Source organism: Cyprinus carpio, chromosome A13, assembly GCF_018340385.1.
Source record: "Cyprinus carpio isolate SPL01 chromosome A13, ASM1834038v1, whole genome shotgun sequence".
Classification (NCBI taxonomy): Eukaryota; Metazoa; Chordata; class Actinopteri; order Cypriniformes; family Cyprinidae; genus Cyprinus; species Cyprinus carpio.
In genome coordinates, this window is record NC_056584.1 from 4,300,259 (window position 1) to 4,319,661 (window position 19,403).

The 19,403-nt window shown below is 35.3% G+C and overlaps 1 protein-coding gene across 1 annotated transcript in view; it reads left to right on the forward strand.

Annotated features, from left to right (window-relative positions):
* LOC109062300 (CUB and sushi domain-containing protein 1-like) overlaps nucleotides 1-19,403 on the forward strand; it is a 602,118-nt gene that overhangs the window by 494,766 nt on the left and 87,949 nt on the right. The window contains 5 exon segments of the mRNA XM_042768416.1: nucleotides 714-916; nucleotides 1,665-1,856; nucleotides 4,096-4,234; nucleotides 6,231-6,418; nucleotides 12,469-12,663. Coding sequence (XP_042624350.1) covers nucleotides 714-916; nucleotides 1,665-1,856; nucleotides 4,096-4,234; nucleotides 6,231-6,418; nucleotides 12,469-12,663 — 917 coding nt within the window.

The window sequence follows — 19,403 nt, forward strand, 5'->3', positions numbered from 1 at the left end:
ATATACATATACATACATATATATACGTATATATATATATATATACATATATACATATATACATATATATACATATATATACATATATATACATATATATACATATATACATATATACATATATATACATATATACATATATATACATATATATATATATATATATATATACACACACACACACATATTTTATTATATATTTTTTTTTTTTTTTTTTTTTTTTTATCTACTGAGCCACTGGGATTTATATTATTTGCACTCAACAGGGCTGTGTCTGACCTCCTTGAATCGAGCACATCTCTGCAGCTGGCATGTAAACATATATATATTCTGAAGGCCTTTTGTTCAGTTCAGTGCTGTAAAAAAATATGTTTTGAATGAATCGAGTGATTATTATATTATTGTCAAAGATAATCCAGACATATTAATAAGGTCATATTTTGAGGAATCAAATATTTATTCTTATATATATATATATATATCAAATATACACAAATCCAAATACACACTTTCATATTAAGCTTTAATTATGAATTAATTTTTAGAACATATATTTGCAAAGTCTGGACTTCTGATTTTATCAAGTAATTTAAATGGATTATATTTTAATTTGCAAGTGTTTGGTGCTTATTATTATCAATGCAATGTTTTTGAATGTCTTTGAAAGAAAATAAAACAAAATGTAATATTCTCACAATTTTTGACCTTCCCAGCCTTCACTTCATAGTCTTTGACACGGAAGTGGACCATGACATTCTGAAGGTCTGGGATGGACCAGCAGAGAGTGGCATTCTGCTGAAAGAGTGGAGTGGATCGCTTTTACCCGAGGACACTCACAGCACCTTCAACATCCTCACGCTTCAATTTGACAGTGATTACTTCATCAGCAAGTCCGGCTTCTCCATCCAGTTCTCTAGTATGTATCAGCTTCTCCTTGACTATGTTAAGAATAGCATAATCTAGTTTATATTTGCTATTGCATACAGTGTATACTTTATTATACTTTACACTGTATGCTACTTTTCAATACACATGGTAACTGGAATGCGCAGTATACAGCCTAGCGTGCTGCATGGAATACTCCATTCCACAATGCAGTGTGCTCAGCTTGACTTTCTGTTTCCAGCATTAAAAGCCTGGAAGTAATGTTGTATCAGCATGCCATTTCTTTCTTGGCTCATTTGCCAAAAATCAGTTTTTAAATTCAAAATGCAAAATAATTGTATTTCCAATATGAAAAGTCTGTCATGTAATACATGCAATAGCAGGCATTATAGTCTAGTATAGTATATGTGCAGTGCAGTTAGTAGTAAGCAACTGTTCTAACAAAGCCTTTTCCTTTTGTTAATTTCCTCAGATCTCGCTGTTCTTATTATAAACTATTTATGTATTTTTAAGTGGTTATGGAGCATATGTTTGTTAAAGCAGAAACCATTGCATATTTCATTTGACTTCTTGACAGTAATATGATATGATTGATGAAGTATAATTAAATTAAAATCTCCATAAACATGAGTTTAACACCATCACATATCTGAGCTGCTGTGCATCTTGGAATATTTAGTCAAGAGCAGAGGTCCATTCTCTCATGAATAAGTGATTTTCCGCTCTCTCTAATGTCTCACTGATCCACAGCTGATTCAAAATTTATCTTTTTATTTCAGCTACAGTTGCCACGACCTGCAACGACCCAGGGACCCCTCAAAATGGAACACGTTACGGAGACAGCAGGGAGCCGGGTGACACCATTTCCTTTCAGTGTGACCCTGGGTACCAGATTCAAGGAGTGTCTGAAATTACGTGCGTTCAGCTCAACAGCCGATTTTTCTGGCAACCGGACCCACCCACCTGCATTGGTGAGATCCGACTTGACTCTGCGCTTTTTAGTTTACTTTCTGGAAAGCTCCTTCTAGTAAGGAAAAACAGATATGCTGTTAAATGCATTCCTTTATTTTAAAAGTGACTGTCAAAAACTGTCAAAGCAGTACATTAATTTTGAATTAATGCAGTACATTAATTACAGAAGAAGAAAAAACAGATTAGTAACTTTGCAAAGTATTAAAAAATAAAAACTTCATAAGTATTTGTGATCTGAGGAACATTACAGTTTCTCTGGGATCTTTCCAGTAGCCCATCACTGCAGAACGCAAGATTCAGGGGGCATGGTTGGATCCACATCTAGGGGGTGGAGATTGGTAGGTTTAGGGGTGGAGATGGGTGGGTTTAGGAATCAGTTTGGAAAAGCACACACTTGTCTATAGAAGATCTAAGATGTATTAAGGTATAACAGGTCTAATGCATATTAGAGCAAAACTAAGCCACATAATGTCTAAGTGGCCTCTCCTCAGGACATGACACATGAAAACCCGCTTGAAATTTGCAAAAGCACCTAAAGGACTTTCAATTATGAGAAACATATTCTCTGGTCTGATGAACTTCAATTTCAAGCGACATGTCTGGAGAAAACCAGGCATTGCTAATCACTTGCACAGTACCATTCCAATGGTGAAGCATGGTGGTGACTGCACTCTATCGTGCTGCAGAGGAGTTTTTCAGAAGCATTGGGAATGGTCGTGGTAAAAGGAAAGGAGCCCTCCGGACCTCAGACTGAAGGTTTACCTTCCAATAGGACAATGACTCTAAGCACACAGCCAAGACAACACAAGGGTAGCTTAGGTACGACACTCTGAATGTCCTTGAGAGAATCAAACACTTCTTGAGAAACTTGAAAATGGCTGTCCAAGAAACATGTCTCTATCCAACCTGAGAGAGCTGAATACTTTCGCAAAGGCAATGTATATTGACATCTAAAACCCTCACTGTACCATTGTACCACCACAGTACTTTTTTATAACTCTACTCAGTTGTCCACTACTAATCATAAAGTCATAGCATTACAAAACTCTTCTTAGCGTTCATTTCTGCGTTGAGTGGTCTTCTAGAGATTTAAGAGAGATGCATATTAGTTCAGCTTTATAGGGAAAAGCATAGCTGTCTCGCCCACTGCATTACAAAGTTGCTTTTATATTATTACCATGACCTTCTCTCAGAACTCCAGTATTTTCTGCTTATTTTCTCTCTTTTTTTAGTCAGACTGTATGCTCTGCACCTTCTAAGGATGTTAAAGAATAGCTTTTTTCTCCTGTGTCCCTATTGACTTTTTTTGATGTCATGCTTTAGCAGTTGCCATGAAGTTCTACAAGGTCCCCTCGGGTTCAGGAAGCGAAAAACCCATTCATCTTGTCCATAGAGAAATTTTAATGATAATATTTAAACAGTTCAAGGAAGACCTAGCATGAGCTCAAAAGTTGTTCAGGGATGATATACTTTTGTACCTTCATTAGGCAAAAATAAATAAATATTTCAATAATAATTCCAACAAGACCACCCAACACAAAAATGTATTAACTGAAGAAATTATTGCAATCTGACTGCCCACAACCTCTCTGTACTCACACAGTTTTCATATTTGTATATATTTGACTATTTTGTTATAAATATGTAATCTGTCTTATTTTATACGTTGGGCAATAACTTGGTCAGTAGTTTAATAGTGTACTGACATTATTTCAGTCTGTTGCAATGCTTCACGGGATGTAGTTCATTCTGTCATAAAATGCATTATGTAAACAGTTTTTATAGCAGTATTTGCTCCATACCAAATTTTTAATATTCTGATCTCAGAGCTTGTTGATTTGGTTCATGGATTAGACTATTTTTTATTGAAAATTAGTTTTAGATAGAGTATTAGTTCCAGAACCAAAGCCTGCAAAAATTGGCAGATCCTATTATAACAGTGCTGCTTATCAAGATTACTTTTTTTTTTTTTTTTCTTTCAATCAATGTAGTCAGATCACATCTACAATTCTCTTAGATGGTTGGGTAATAAAGTCCTGCCTGATCTCCTTTACAATTCATCTTAGTTTCACTTATTGATTATTATCATTTAATGTTGTGGGATGTAGTTGTCCTGCTATATGATAATGAGCTCAGAGTAATCATTCTGTAATCAGGCAGCTGTAACATTGTGTGTTTTTGCTGTGTTGAAGGATCACATTAAATAATCTCTCATCCTCACTCTCCTTGTTATGACAGCTACCTGCGGGGGCAATGTGACAGGGCCTGCTGGGGTAATTCTATCACCCAACTATCCCCAACCCTACCCACCAGGAAAAGAGTGTGACTGGCGGATAAAAGTCAACCCTGACTTTGTCATCGCTTTAATCTTCAAAAGGTAACATGCTCATATAGCGTCCTCTTATGACTCATATGCCACCCGAAGGGGTGTAACATCTTTTACAGGGTTATTCATTATTCACAACTGAATTGTTTTTAAACTCAAGTTTCTATAAATGTGAACATATTTATCTTGAGAACATATTTATTTGCATATGAAATAATTATAACACACTCTCAGAAATAAAGGTACAAAAGCTGTCACTGGGGCAGTACCTTTTCAATAGACACACCTTTGTACCTTTTAGGTACTAATATGTACCTTTAAGGTATCAGTATGGACTTTTTAGATACAAAGATGTGCCTTTTGAAAAGGTACCGCCCCAGTGATAGCTTTTGTACCTTTATTTATGAGAGTGTGCAATAATTATTTCATACACAAATATATCACCTAATCATAGCAGTTGGTGTTTACATTGAAGTGTTAAAGGAGACAAGTCCATTAAACAGGAAACACACATTGAACATTTGGTCACACTTTATTTTAAGGTCCAATTCTCACAATAAACAAAGCATTAACAACGACTTTTGCCTCAAGAAACTCCTAATTTATTAATAGTTTGTAAGGTACATTTAGTTGTTAAGTTTAGGTACGGGGTAGGATTAAGGGATCAAGAATATGGTCATGCAGAATAAGGCATTAATATGTGCTTTATAAGTATCAATTAATAGCCAATATGCTAGTAATATGCATGCTAATAAGCAAAAATAATAGTCAATAGTGAGAATTGGTTTCTGAAGTAAAGTGTAACTGAACATTTAAATCAGAGAGCTAAAATCAGATTAGAAAATTACCTATTATTTTTTGCATAAGGACCGTTTTGATGTAAAAAAAAAAAAAAAAAACAAAACTTTATTGTCCCAGAATACTCTTAATTTACCCTTAAATCTTCCAAATGGAGCCAGACTGCACGGAGCAGGTTTAAAAGATGAAAACCTGAAACAGAATTTCTAAGAAGCTGATGATTGTTATTTTTTTCCTTTTCTTTTTTTTTTCTCCTTCTTCTTCTTTAATTAGGGGTGGAAATGCATCAGTGTCGAAACATATTATGAATTCAAATCGCTGCAATTTATTATGAGTGTCATGTATCTGAGCCCTCACACACAAATCACAATCATCAACTCGCATACTTGAATCTTTAGAATGATTATGATTCTGATTGCTTATGTTTCACCCAGCCAAAATGATCAGGCTTTCATGGACTTCCATTATAATTACAAAACAGACCAACTAGAAAGAAAGATTTACTTCTGGAAACTAGTGGGCTTTCTGATGAAGCAGGTTATGCAATGATGTATGGGTTGAACGCTTGTTGAACATGCTTGTTTATTAAAAGCATTTATTAATTAAAGAATAAAAACAGACTCAAAATATGCTTTAATATATCAATGCATAATATTAGAAACCAATATTTATTTATTTATTTATTTATTTATTTATTTATTTATTTATTTATTTATTTATTAACTAAAGCATTTTAATTCATGAAAATAATCCACACAGTCTAGTCTAAGGGCGTCTTGTTGGTTTAGCATCTTAAACTCCCTGCACCTGACCTTTCCTGGACACCTGCATGAGACCATTCAATGCTAAAGACCAACATCTAAAACTTAACATATTCTTGTATTTGAAAGGGTGTTGTCAAATATATATATATATATATATATATATATATATATATACACACACACACACACATATATATATATATATATATATATATATATATATGTGTAATCTTTACGTATTGTACAAGTATATATATATATATATAAATATATATATATATATATATATATATATGTGTGTGTGTGTGTGTGTGTGTGTACGTATATATATATATATATATATATATATATATATATATATATATATATATATATATACACACACACACACACACACACACACATGTGGGAACTTATGCATAATGCCTCACAATTGAAACAAAATATCTAGGAATCCTTAAATCTTTCTCCTATTTGTTGTGCAGTTTTAACATGGAGCCCAGCTATGACTTCCTCCATATCTATGAGGGTGAGGACTCCAACGGACCCCTAATCATCAGTCTGCAGGGGAACCAGGTTCCTGAGCGCATCGAAAGCAGTGGAAACAGCCTTTTTCTGGCCTTCCGCAGTGATGCCTCCCTGGGGATGTCTGGTTTTGCCATCGAATATAAAGGCAAGTTTCACCTTGCAGTTGTATGGTTTGTTCCGTTGAGGGGAGGGCTTGGTAAACAAGTGAAGCAAAACCACTGGGTCAGTGTTCACGTTCAGATTGTATTTAAGGGCAAGTGTCATGAAAAATGTCCTGGTCACATGTCAAATGAAACTTTTAGTGGTGCTGAAGACCGATTTTGTTAGCATTTTGTCAAATACACATTATCATTGAATTCTCCTTATCATTGTTTTTTTTTTTCATCATTATTACTATTTCTATCATTTAAATATTATTATTTACACATTATAGTAATACAAATGAGATGAGATAATTAAAATGATATAATAAGAAGGAAATGTGTTTAATTGCCAAAAAAACAAACAAAAAAAAAACTTTACAATCCTGAAAATAGGCAACTTATAAGTTATTGTTTCTTTCTTTTATATTTGGAGATAAATATGACCTAGGGATGTTCTTGATGGGTTTTGCACAAACATAATTCTCTGAGATGGTCCTCACTGCAGAACACAAAACCCAGGGGGCGTGGTTGGATCCAGATCCAACTCCTCCCACCTTACATATACCTGAACCTACCCGTCTCCACCCCCTGATCCCTAAACCCAACCATCTCCACCCCTAAACCTACCAATCTCCACCCACTAGATCTGGATCCAACCTCACCCCCTGGATCTTGTGTTCTGCAGTGAGGGGCTACTGAATTCTCTTGGCTTTAAAAGCTTGCTCTTTTTAGGAATTTTAAATGGTTTTGACTACTATGTCAGTTAAAGCTGATGGACCCTTCAGTAATTAAATTTGCTTTCCTACGAGGAGCTAGGCATTTTATTTTTATTTTTTTCTGTCTATTATGTGGACTGTAAAGGCTGGTAAAATATCTGAATTATCTAAGAACTGTGTATTGGATGGAATTAGGTTCAATATGACAATAGCTAATGTCGAGCAGCCCTTTTCTAACTTACAAATTCAAGTAAGAATTCATCAATACTGTAACACCCATTAACCACTGACCCTGATGACCAGATATGCACTCTAGAGTTCTGCAGCTATTTTCTGCTCACCCTAAGAAGATGAGGCTGAGGGAGCTCTGACACCTTAAAATCACGTACTGGATTTTTTTTTTTTCTTTTATATATTTGAGATTCTGATATTTTAAGACCCCACTGAACTCCATTTGGAGCACATTGTGGCTTTTAGCCCCATGTCTATTAGATTAGATAAGTATGCTGGCCTATTCCTAAATTTGACTTCTTAATAATTATTTCTGTTCCAGGAAATTGAACAAAAAGGACTGATGACTTGTCTTGCTCTCAGGGGCTCATCCAAAATTTGGTCCAGTAAAATGGTCTCTATGAGAATGCCCCCTGAGTAGCAATAACAAGTAGCGGATATTTAATAACAAATAGAAAGTGAATTTTAAGGTAAAAGCAAGGATGTTGGATACATTTTAAAAAAAAATCACATTCAATATGTCTTGTCCCAAATTTCATATGTATGTTCAACTAGTGTATGTTCATATAGCCATTTCATGGTGTTTTTAAAATTACCATCAGATTTCTGAGTTAGTTGTGCTATTGGAAGTTAGGCATCTGTACTGGGGTGTTTTTTCCAATAGCATTGTTAACCAGCTATGGTTGCAAGCTAACATGCAGTACATTCTGTATCTTTCATTCCAGTTAAATATACATTTAAATCTGCATATTTTAGCATATCAACAGTCAGCACATTTTTATATGTGCATGAATACACAAGGGAACATCAGAGTATGATGGAAGAGAGATCCCGCAATGAATCAAACATCAATTACAGCAAAATAACAGGGAACAAAAAACAGTGAAGTAGTCATCAGGAGGCATGTTTAATACAGTAGCATCTCGGAGATCTCGAATCAGTTAATTTGCAGAAGTTATTACTCAACCACAAGCACATGACCTTCAATGTGGTTCAAATTCGACTGAGATGTGACCATGTTCAGGAAACAGTTATGACTAGCTAGTTAGTTTTCACAGCGATGCATCACACTATGGTAGTTAATCAGTGAGTGACATTGCTGTACAGAAAACACACCCCTGGAGTACTAAACTCATGCATTAGTGAAAGAGCATATGTTAAACGATTCGCAAGGGTGCAACTTTCCTGTGATTAGTCAAAAAAAGCTCTTAAGTGGTATTGAGTTATATGTTGTGCTTCCTTGAGTAATACTATTAACCTTTCACAGTGAATACCTGGCACTATCCCCTATGGGAAGAGCAGGTTTTTGCCAATTCCCTATTTGTAAATGCTTTTTAAAAAAAGAATGAGTTTGTATTTTGAAAATCAGAGCATGCAACGATGACAATGCACTGTCCCTAACATGCTATGCACCTCTCTGAAATCATTTCCACTCCCAGCGGCACTTTTTATATGATGATTATGGCTTAGTAAATGTGCAGTTCATGGATTGTTGAATTTTTTAATTGTAGTTTTTTTAATGGCAGCCTATTGCACAGTGTAGATGAACTCTGACTTCAACCTTTTGTCTTTGCTCCACATTAGTACCCAGTACATTTTAAAAGCTTGCTTGCCAATGTATTAAATTGCTTTGTTGATGGTCTCAACATCCCGCAATGCTTCAGGATTTCACTTTCATGTCATGCCATTAGGTTTGCCCCGTGTTTATCGGGAAACTGAGTGACGCATGGGAGTTTGATTTTCACCGTGAAAGCTGATCAGAGAACACCATCACAACATACAGGTGATGGGACTATTCGAACTCTACACTTCACGTCTCAGTGGAGTGATTGAAATCCTGGTGGAAGACCCAGTTTTGCAGTATTGATTGTATTATTGATGGTGTTTCATTGCATTTCTTCTTCTGACTGTAATAATTAATATAACGAAATGCAATATAACTAAATATACACTATGGATAAAACTGATCAGTTTATTATTTATTTATTTTATTTTTTTACGGGTGGGAGGGGATGGAGGATGGTTATGAAAAGCTTAAGAATGACAATTTAAAGTGATAAAAAGCCTTGTCTAACAATATAAGTGGACCTTTGATGTTTGATATAGTGTTAATATTAGAACTGCACATGTTCGGTGTAGGAGCCATCAAAGCAATGCTACTTTCTCTCCTGTTCCCATCTCAGATCTGAAAATGATTATATCATTGTTGGCTTTTTGTTCTTGGCGTTGCATTGCAACAACAGTACTCTATTCTAAGGCCTGAATAAGGGTCTCACTCTCTCCGTCGAAGCCTTAATTAGAACGTGTCATGTATGACAATGACATGATGAAGTCTTTTTCTCATTGTTGTTGTGTTTTCTTTTGATTAATTCAGTGTCCTCATTTGTTGACTGTTTCTCTTTATATAAAGCCAGTCTTTTATCTGCTATTGTTTATCACACACCAGTAAACACAATTATTAATGCCTTTACTAGGGAAAAGAAATGAATATGAGAATATTGCAGTCCAAAGACTCTCATACCTTGAGGAAAAACAGAACAGATTGATGTTGTAAATATATTTTAGTGGCCCTTCAAAACACAAACAGATGAATGCTATGAATGCCATTTCATTAGTTCAGGGGTTTGATTTATGATTCATTTATAATTTATGGACCCACAATCTTCCAAACCAAACTTTTATTTATTTATTTATTTATTTGTTTGTTTGTTTATGAATAAATGTTATTAAGGGTGAGTTTTGGGTGAACTGTAACCTTTAAAATGTAATCTTGAAACATTTAAAATCGGTATAAATAAAAATAAAAACTTCTACGGAAGTTCTAAGCGGCCATGCATTATAATTTTTTTTCTTTTTGTTTTCTCGTTATAACGACTTAATTTTCTCGTTATCTCGACAAAACGAAGTTCGTTTTCTCGTTATAACGACTTAATTTTCTCTAAGAATTTACAAAACTGCGCCAGCAGGTGGCACTATAGACCTGAATATAACTGATGGGGTGTTGTATACTATCCACTATACTGTACGCGGACCTTCCTCGTGATCGCTATAATTTGTGCAGTCTTGTTTATTACTGACATTTAATTAATTCATAAATGTTAAATGCTTGAATCAATATGAATATTTTGTGTATTAAGTTCCTGCTAGATGCATGAGTTTCACCAACGCATACTGTTTCATCAACAACTGCTTATCAAAACCAAGGTTGACATCACTGTATTCTGTTTGCACCAATATATATTATATTTGTGCTTCTTTTAGGCTCATGATTAATTTAAATTTAATTTTAATTTAATGATTAGGTAGTTAATAAGCGGAGATGTTCTGTTTATCAACAGTAGGACGGGATTTAACGATGTAGGACAATGTGCTACTTTTCCTTATTACTAATCTTTATTGTTAACCATATTGATGAGAAATGTGATGTATATGTAAAATCCATAGGCTAATTTAATTCAGTTTTGTTCTGTAATGTTGTAATGGTTTTTTTCTACACACACACACACATACACTACACGTACACATGAACGCTCTTTTCAAACAGAAGCTTGTAACACACATGATATCTGCCACATAATGACTACTACAAATTACAAATTATATATAATTTTATTTCATATAAAGGGAAAATTAAAAGTGAGTTTAATCCAAGCAGCTCTAATGGCGCGGTGTTGCCATTTAAACATGTTAATTACAAAAAACAAAACGTTCATTGTACTGTCTCTGGAAAAAATCAACAGTGATTGATCAGCCTTTATTTATACAGTATTGTAGACGTTATTATTACCTAGGCGAAGCAAAATTTGCTGAGATATAGGCTACAGTAAGAGCGCCTGCATAGCTGTCCATCAGATGCCTGTCAAAGTTGAGTTTGTTACTATAGCAACAGTAAAACTTTCATGTCGTTAAAACGAGAAAAACAAACTTTCGTTATGTCGAGATAACGAGAAAATTAAGTCGTTATAACGAGGTCCACACATCTCATTTGGGCCTGGTAATAAGGAGTTAATAAACCTAATTTACAGAATTCAAAATCGGGATAAATAAAAAGAAAAACTGGAAAATGTCCACACATCTCATTTGGGCCTGGTAATAAGGAGTTAATAAACCTAATTTATGGTGGCAGTGAAAGTGGGCAATCAATCTTATGATGGATATGCATGTCAGGGTGAGCGGGACTGTGAAGATTTTGTTTGAATGTTTAGCTTCCAACTCCCAAAGGCAGCATGTGTGCTACATATGATGACAGAATATTAATTTTTGGGCCTATTCCTTTTAGTCTGTGTGGTGCACTCCAGGTGTTCTGTTGTTGTAGAAATGAGGAAGATTGTGTTGCACACTTGCAATTTTGCCGATAGAATCTTCCCCTCCTCCTTCCCACTTTCTCAGGTCCCTAAAGCTCGGCAGATAGCTGTTAACTGTCAAGTTGTTTGGCAGCCTCTCCAAGCACCACCTCCGGAGCTTTCTCCAACTGTCCTTCTCCCTGTGTCGGGTGCCAGAAGGACAGAGACCATCTTCTGCTGCCCCGGCACATTCACCTGCCTCTCCCCTGGTGTTAGTTGACTTTAATGCATGATGCCCTCAAGCAACTGTCTGCTCCCTCTTCACACTCAGTGTCGATCTCACTTTTTCCTCTTATGCTATTTCTCTTTTTCCTTCTGTCTGTTACCTGTCTCAGCCCTGGAAATGGCTGGCATGGGACAAATGCGGGATACGATTGTGTATCTGATTAATTTTGTTCAGGGTCAGTTAAATTACAGGTACGAGGGCTGTCAATCAATTAAAAATCATGTGATCAAATTACCGATATCAGCATTCATCAACATGCGTGTTTAGAGAACTTTGGGGGATGTTGGAAGGTAGCATTTGTTTAAGGCGGGTTTATACTAGACAGGCTGAAACCAATAACTGCAGTCTGCAACATGCTAACACTTCCCCGGAGACATCCATGGGCAAAGCAAACATTCAAAATCCATTTGTCTTATTTAGAAATTACATGTGGACTATGTCAGAAACAGAACAGGCCATCTGTTAATTGAAATAAATTGTGTGCTTTATTCATTATTATTATTATTATTATTATTATTATTATTATTATTTTACAGAAAAGCCACGAGAAGCATGCTTCGACCCAGGGAACATAATGAACGGAACTAGACTGGGAATGGACTACAAGCTGGGATCAACTGTGACATACCAGTGTGATTCTGGTTACACCATTGCGGGACCACCTACCCTCACCTGCATCATTGGGGCTGATGGGAAACCTGTATGGGACAAAGCTCTGCCTACGTGTAAAGGTAGGACCTAAAAAATGCAGCTTCTGTACAGAGGCATTAAGAGTTAAATGGGAGTTAGGGGGCCCTATCACACACCCAGCACAATGCGGCACCAGGCGCGACACAATAGTTTTTTGCTAGTTTCAGCCCAACACAGTTTTCATTTTCACGTTCTGTGCCATGTAGTTGAAATAGCAAATGCATCTGCGGCCATTTGTGCACCCATGAACGTGCTGGTCTAGAAACGAGGTGTGTTCAGGCACATTGCTGGCACATTGCTATGTTGAGTCAACCGATTAGACTCCAGTCCTTAAACTAGCAAAAGTGGATTCGGACACGCCCATGCACTTTAGACCATTCACTTAAATCGGCAACTCATTAAAAGAATAGGTTACCCAAAAATTAAAATGTTGTCATCATTTACTTACCCTCATGTCATTTTAAACCTGTATAATTTCCTTTCTTATGTTGAACACACACACACACACACACACACACACAGTTTACAGAGGAGATTAAGTGCCTTTTGTTTGTCGAGTATTTGATTCAATGGAATATTAAAATATATATATATACATACATTATGACATGAATATTTAATGCATAAACATTTTCTCCTATTCCATTACCATGATTCATTATTCATAGCATGGCATTGTTTTTTTCCCATTTTAATATTGCCAACGAATAATGGAAAGTTGTAATTATTATTATTATTATTATTAATATATTTATTTATTTATTTTTTCACAGATTGGTTGGTAGTTTATTGATTTTAGAAACTTGATTTAGCCTTTTTTTCCTGCAGTTTTAAATTCAAAGTAGTGACAGATGTTTATTTGATTAAGCAATGCTTCTTCTAAAGAAATTAGCAGCAGCCTCCTTATCAGAGACAGTATTCCTTTTGTTGAGAGTTAGTTGATTAGGCCTTTGTTACATGCATAATTCTACTCTGTCACACTGCCAGTACCCAGCCAATATTCATTGGGTTTGAGAAACCGTCTGGTGCTCCAATTTGCTTACACAGAGAGAGACAGACAGGGACAGAGGCCTTCAAAAGAGCAGCGCCTAGGTCTTTGTTTCTCAGTGACAGATGAGAGAGCCTGAGTGGTGACAAGTGCCACTCAGTCACACATTTCCTGTCAACCCGAGACCTTTCTCTTTTCTTCAACTTCCCCCTCTGTCAGTCTGTCTGTTTTTTTTTTTGTTTTTTTTTTTAAATATTTAGGCAAAGCATGGACATATCAGGTAATGTTATTTTGTGATTTGTAGAGTTGGAAAAAAACATCAAAACAATTATAATATATATATATATATATATATATATATATATATATATATATATATATATATATATATATATATATATATATATATATTAGTTGTTTTAATCAAATGAATGAAACATCACTGTATATACTTCTATTTTCTGTTTCACCACCAGGATAATCAAATGAATGAATGAATCACACTTTAGTTTAGGGACCAATTCTCACTATTAACAACATATTAACTGTGACTTTTGCCTCAATAAACTCCTAATTTGCTGATTATGAAGAGTTAGTTGTTAAATTTAGGTATGGGATAGGGTTAAGGAATCTAAAATATGTTCATGACATTAAAAAGTACTAATAAACAGCCAATATGCTGGTAATATGCATGCTAATAAGCAACTAGATAGCAGTGAGAATTGGTCCCTAAACTAAAGTGTTACCAAAATTTCATGTTGCACCTTAAAGATATTTCAACAATTCATCATATTCAGTGAAGTGCAAATCAGTTTGGTTCAATAATCCCATCAACCATAATTGCACAAACACAAACACATTTCCAACGCCCATCCCCCAATCTGCCATGGTTGAGTTAGTGTTATGTCCAGTCCAGTTGGTTCGCTTAAATAAACAGATTGGAATACCATTTTGTGCCGCTAGCAGTGCAGAAATCACACACTTCACTGTTATGTAATTCCCAGTGTTTTTATAGTAATTGCTCAAATCATGTCAGAAGAAGCATGTGCTCCCTCTGAACCAAGCGCGTTCAAATACAACACCAGGTTATAGATAGGAACATGCAGTGAACATCACTGACCCCACTCTGAAGGTCAAACAAGGGTTTTCACACCTCAGTAGCATCCGCTGATTATTTAACCTCTTTTGATGGAGATGGAAGGCTGCTGATGCCCTTTGTAAGACAGCTTCATTTCCGCACTCCAGGAACATTTTGTTTGTCCTCACTGATGGAATTTCCAGCACGTTGCTTCGCCCATCTTTATGCATGAGCTCTAACTGTAGGGTACAGACATATTCCTACACAGGTCATTGTTGAGCTAACATAATCATCTGATTGTGTCATGAGAGATGCTTTATTTGATCTTAATCATCCGCACAGAGTGTACGCAAGCAAACGTTTGCACAATCCATTAGTTTTCTGCCTGCTAAGAATCCCCCCCGGCTCTTCTATTAGTTAAGTGAGTATGTCTACCAAAGACAGCTGGATCATGGAGAGGCTAGACAGCCTGGCTCAGTCGATATCAGCCTCTTTGCATAACGGTAGCAGGGTTTTATTTATTTAAATAATGTAGAGTTATGGTAGCAGGGATAAGATTTTTTTTTTTTTTTTTTTTTTTTATATAATGACGTGTTGGAGTCAGTTGCTGTTCAGCTGTGCAGTTTTTCTGTTTCAGTTACGCAGTCCTTGTTAAAATCACAAGCATGTTTATTTATATTATTTTTTTTAGAAACTGGAAATACCCTAGCAACTGTCTGGCAACTGCACAGAACAACTTCACAACCACATGACAAGGACTATGTCTCATCAAACATCTGATCCCTCTTCAAACTGACAAAGTATTCAAAGGCTCATTTGACATTCAGACTTCAGACTGTTTAAAAGTTCTAGGCAAGGCTGCCAGTCCAACCTTCGAAGTTTGCCTTGAACTTTACTTTTGTAGTTGTGATTAGTGATGGTTTGGTCCTTGTCTAGCTGGTGGACCACATAGCAATCCTTTTAAACAGTGAAACTTAATAAGTGCAACTAGTTGACCAGGATTGTCTTTCTGGTGTAGCTGGTTAACTACATAAGTCTTAGTGGAAAGTCTAGAAAATAGTAGGGTCTAGCCTAGCCATAGTAGGCTAGACCCTACATCTAGCCATAGTAGGGTCACTAGCATTCTTTTCAGCTGTAAATTCTAAACAGTAGGTATCAAATCATGGTGATTATATAACCATTACCACCTCGAGTGTGTCCTTAGTTGTTTTTCTAATAATTTAACTGCCAGTTTTTAATTATTCCTTACATACTGGATAATTGTTCGTTTATTGCACTTTTTTATATATATACATTTAGATTACATTTGATGGACAGTAAATAAAAAAGCTAGTCTGAAAGGTATAGTTCCTCAAAAAATTAAAATTCTGTCATCATTTACTCACCCTCATATAACTCCAGTCAAGCCAAGTCTAGTCACCTTTATTTATATAGCGCTTTAACAATACAGATTGTGTCAAAGCACTTTACAGTATTAAATAGGATAATAGTGTGCCAATAATGCAAAATGACAATAGTAAACACTCAATTTAAATGCAGTTTATCATTGAATTCAGTGATATCATCATCCAGCTCAGTTCAGTTTAAATAGTATCTGTGCAATTAAGTCCACGATATCACTGGATATTAAGTGCCCAAACCCATATGACTTTTGTTCATCTTCAAAACATAAATGAAGTTATTTTTAAAGAAACTTGAAAGGTTTCTGTCCCTTCATGGGACGTCTAGGTAACCAAAATATAGAAGATCCATGAAGAATATAAAGGTGTTGTAAAATAAATCCATTTTGCTTTTGCCATATGTGATGTGCTCTGTATGCATATCTGAATAAAAGCCTAAATTATATTGTTTCATATTAAGTAAATATATCTTTTTACAAGATTGGATTTAACTATTCAATTCACATGGATTAGTTTTAGGATGCCTTTATGACCTTTTTGAATTTTATGAGTTTTGGTTACCTAGACTTTCAATGGAGTGACAGAAACCTCTCAGGTTTAATTAAAAATATCTTAACTTGTATTTTGCATCAAATGGGTTTGGAATGACATGAGGGTGAGTAAATGACAGAATTTACATTTTTGGGTGAACTATCCCTTTAAATTATAAGTTGAATCTTAGAGTCTCAAAATCATCTCTGATATTTGGACCCCATATTTATCAATAATCTTCTTGTTCATCAGTCAGAAGTCATGCACTAATCAGTGACATACAGAAGTATTTTGTGGTCGTCATGGTGCATTGATTCACAGAAAGTAGTTTGTGGAGGTTAATCCTTTTAGTTGTCCTCAGTCAGAGCTCTTTAATGCAGAGGTGTAAGGTTAGACGAACTAGACGAGAGACTGTGAGTCTTTTGCAATGCATTCATACACTGCCGCTGCAGCTTCCTTTTATCAATAGCCCATGCTTAAAGCTAATGAGGTAAATGGCTTGCTGAGTACTTATGACCTTTTAGCCAAAGTGGGTGCTTCCAAGTAGTCCAGTGAGAATGAGTCAGATTTCATTGGGGGGTGGCAGCGGATGAACAAATGATACAATGGGCGATGGCTTGAAAAGAGTGCCGTAGGCACAATTGGAAATCGTTCTGAAACCAAAGGAGATGTGAAGCAAATGTTGCTGTTTCATGGGCCATTTCACCATATTGTCTGTCACTTCAGTTTATTTCTAGTCTCCGAAATCTGTTATTTATGTCACCTTCAGCAAGGAGAGGCAGCACGCCATCACTGTATTTAGCCATTGCGTCAAGCCTAGCGCTACACAATGCACTATATGTTCTAAAGCATATCTAAAATACAGGAGCCTTAGGCCAGGATAATGACTTTTACTAGATCATTTAGGAGTTAATGGGGTGTGATGCTCTCTCATCAGTTAAACCATACGAGCAGATGCATTTAAAACGTACAATGCACATGTGCTGTGCACAGACACATAACTGTTATAATCAGGCTCATGTTTAATCAGACATTATAGTAGCCAACACACAATCCTCAGAGGGAAAAATAAAAAAATAAAAATCTTCAAAAGTCTTTATTTGGACGCTTAGTGCAAACCAACAAAAGTGCACAGTGCAAATACAAAACTTTTTCAGTATTACATACTGATAATGATATGATATTGAAAAAGTTTTGTCTTCGCACTGTGAACTTTTGTCAGGTGATCTCATATATACACATACACTGTAAAAAAATAAAATAAAAAAATCACACTTCAACTCAAAATGTTCTAATGACTGATCACATCTAAATTTTTGAATTTGTGTGAATTACTGATCATATCTAAATGTTTCAATTGGTCAAATTGAATTTGTGTGAATTGAATTTCATAAAATTAATTAGGCCAATTGAAAAATTTAGATGTGACCAGTCACTAGAAAATATTGAGTTGGAGAGGTTTTTATTTTTTACAGTGATAGAGAAAAAAAAAAAAAAAAAAAAAAAAAAAAAAAAAAAAGAGAGAGAGAGAGAGAGAGAGATACAGTCCCCTCAGACAACTGCTTTATATATAAACGCATGAATGGTGTATGAATGATGAATGTGTAATATTATATACACAACCCATTGTATAACCCTAAAATGCATGTGCCTTTTCTGTTATTCTTACATGCAGTAAAACTTTGTCATGGGAAAAAAAAATACTTTCTTTCAGTCACCCATCATTTTTATAGCAATAAACATATCAGCCTTAACCAAGAAATCACTAATATTCATATGCATATGATATATGCAATGCCAGGGGCTCTGAAGAAAAAAAAAAAAAAAAAAAAGAATAAATGTAGAGCAAACCGGATTGAAATTTAATACATGACAATGTTTGTAAAAGATTTCCTTGATCTTTTGGTTATCATGAGAAAAGGCTGTAAAGTGAACTACAGAAGATAAAAAATAAAAATAAAAAAATAAATAATAATAATAATTTTCTTTCTTTTATTCTTTCTTGCTCTTTTTACTAAAACAAGATGGCCACCAATTTAAATGACTTAATGCCTTAAAGAATCAACACATACAAAACTCCTCAGATTTTCAAAGAGATAAAAACACGTGTAAGGTTTGCAGCAACCCTTTGCATATTTGATTATTAAATATTCTGGCTAATTTGGTTATAAATTAATCTAACAACAAGGTGGCATTAACACTCACACCATACCAAACCATGTAGCAACATTGTAGAAACCACTCACGACCCCCTAACAACTGCCCAGCAACCACAGAAGCTTTTAGTAACAACATGGCAAAACTTCAAATCTCCGTTCAAACTGCTGCTCATTTGCAACTGCAACTGCTGCTCAACTTTACCGCATCACTGAACATGCCCACATAAAACAATGATCTGCAGTGACGGGAAGTCATTTATTTTCTATGAGCAACAGCAACCATTGCTCTCACTCATTGAAAATGAATGATTTCCAGTCGCTCCAAATCACTGTATACAACAATTTTCTGTAAATACCCTAGCAACCACCCAGAATATCCTTAGCAACACACTAGTAAACATCTAGCAATGCAATGACAACTGCCTAGAGCGCCCTAGCAGCCACAAACCTTGTCCTAGCAACATCAGAGCAACCATATAACAACATTCTATAAACCAACAAGAACACCCTAACAACTACTCAGAAGACACCTCTTCAAACTTCAAATCTTCATAACGTGCACATCATGCATTAACATACATCTGCATATCTCTGTGTGTGTTGCTTACCTCTAAATGCCTAAGTA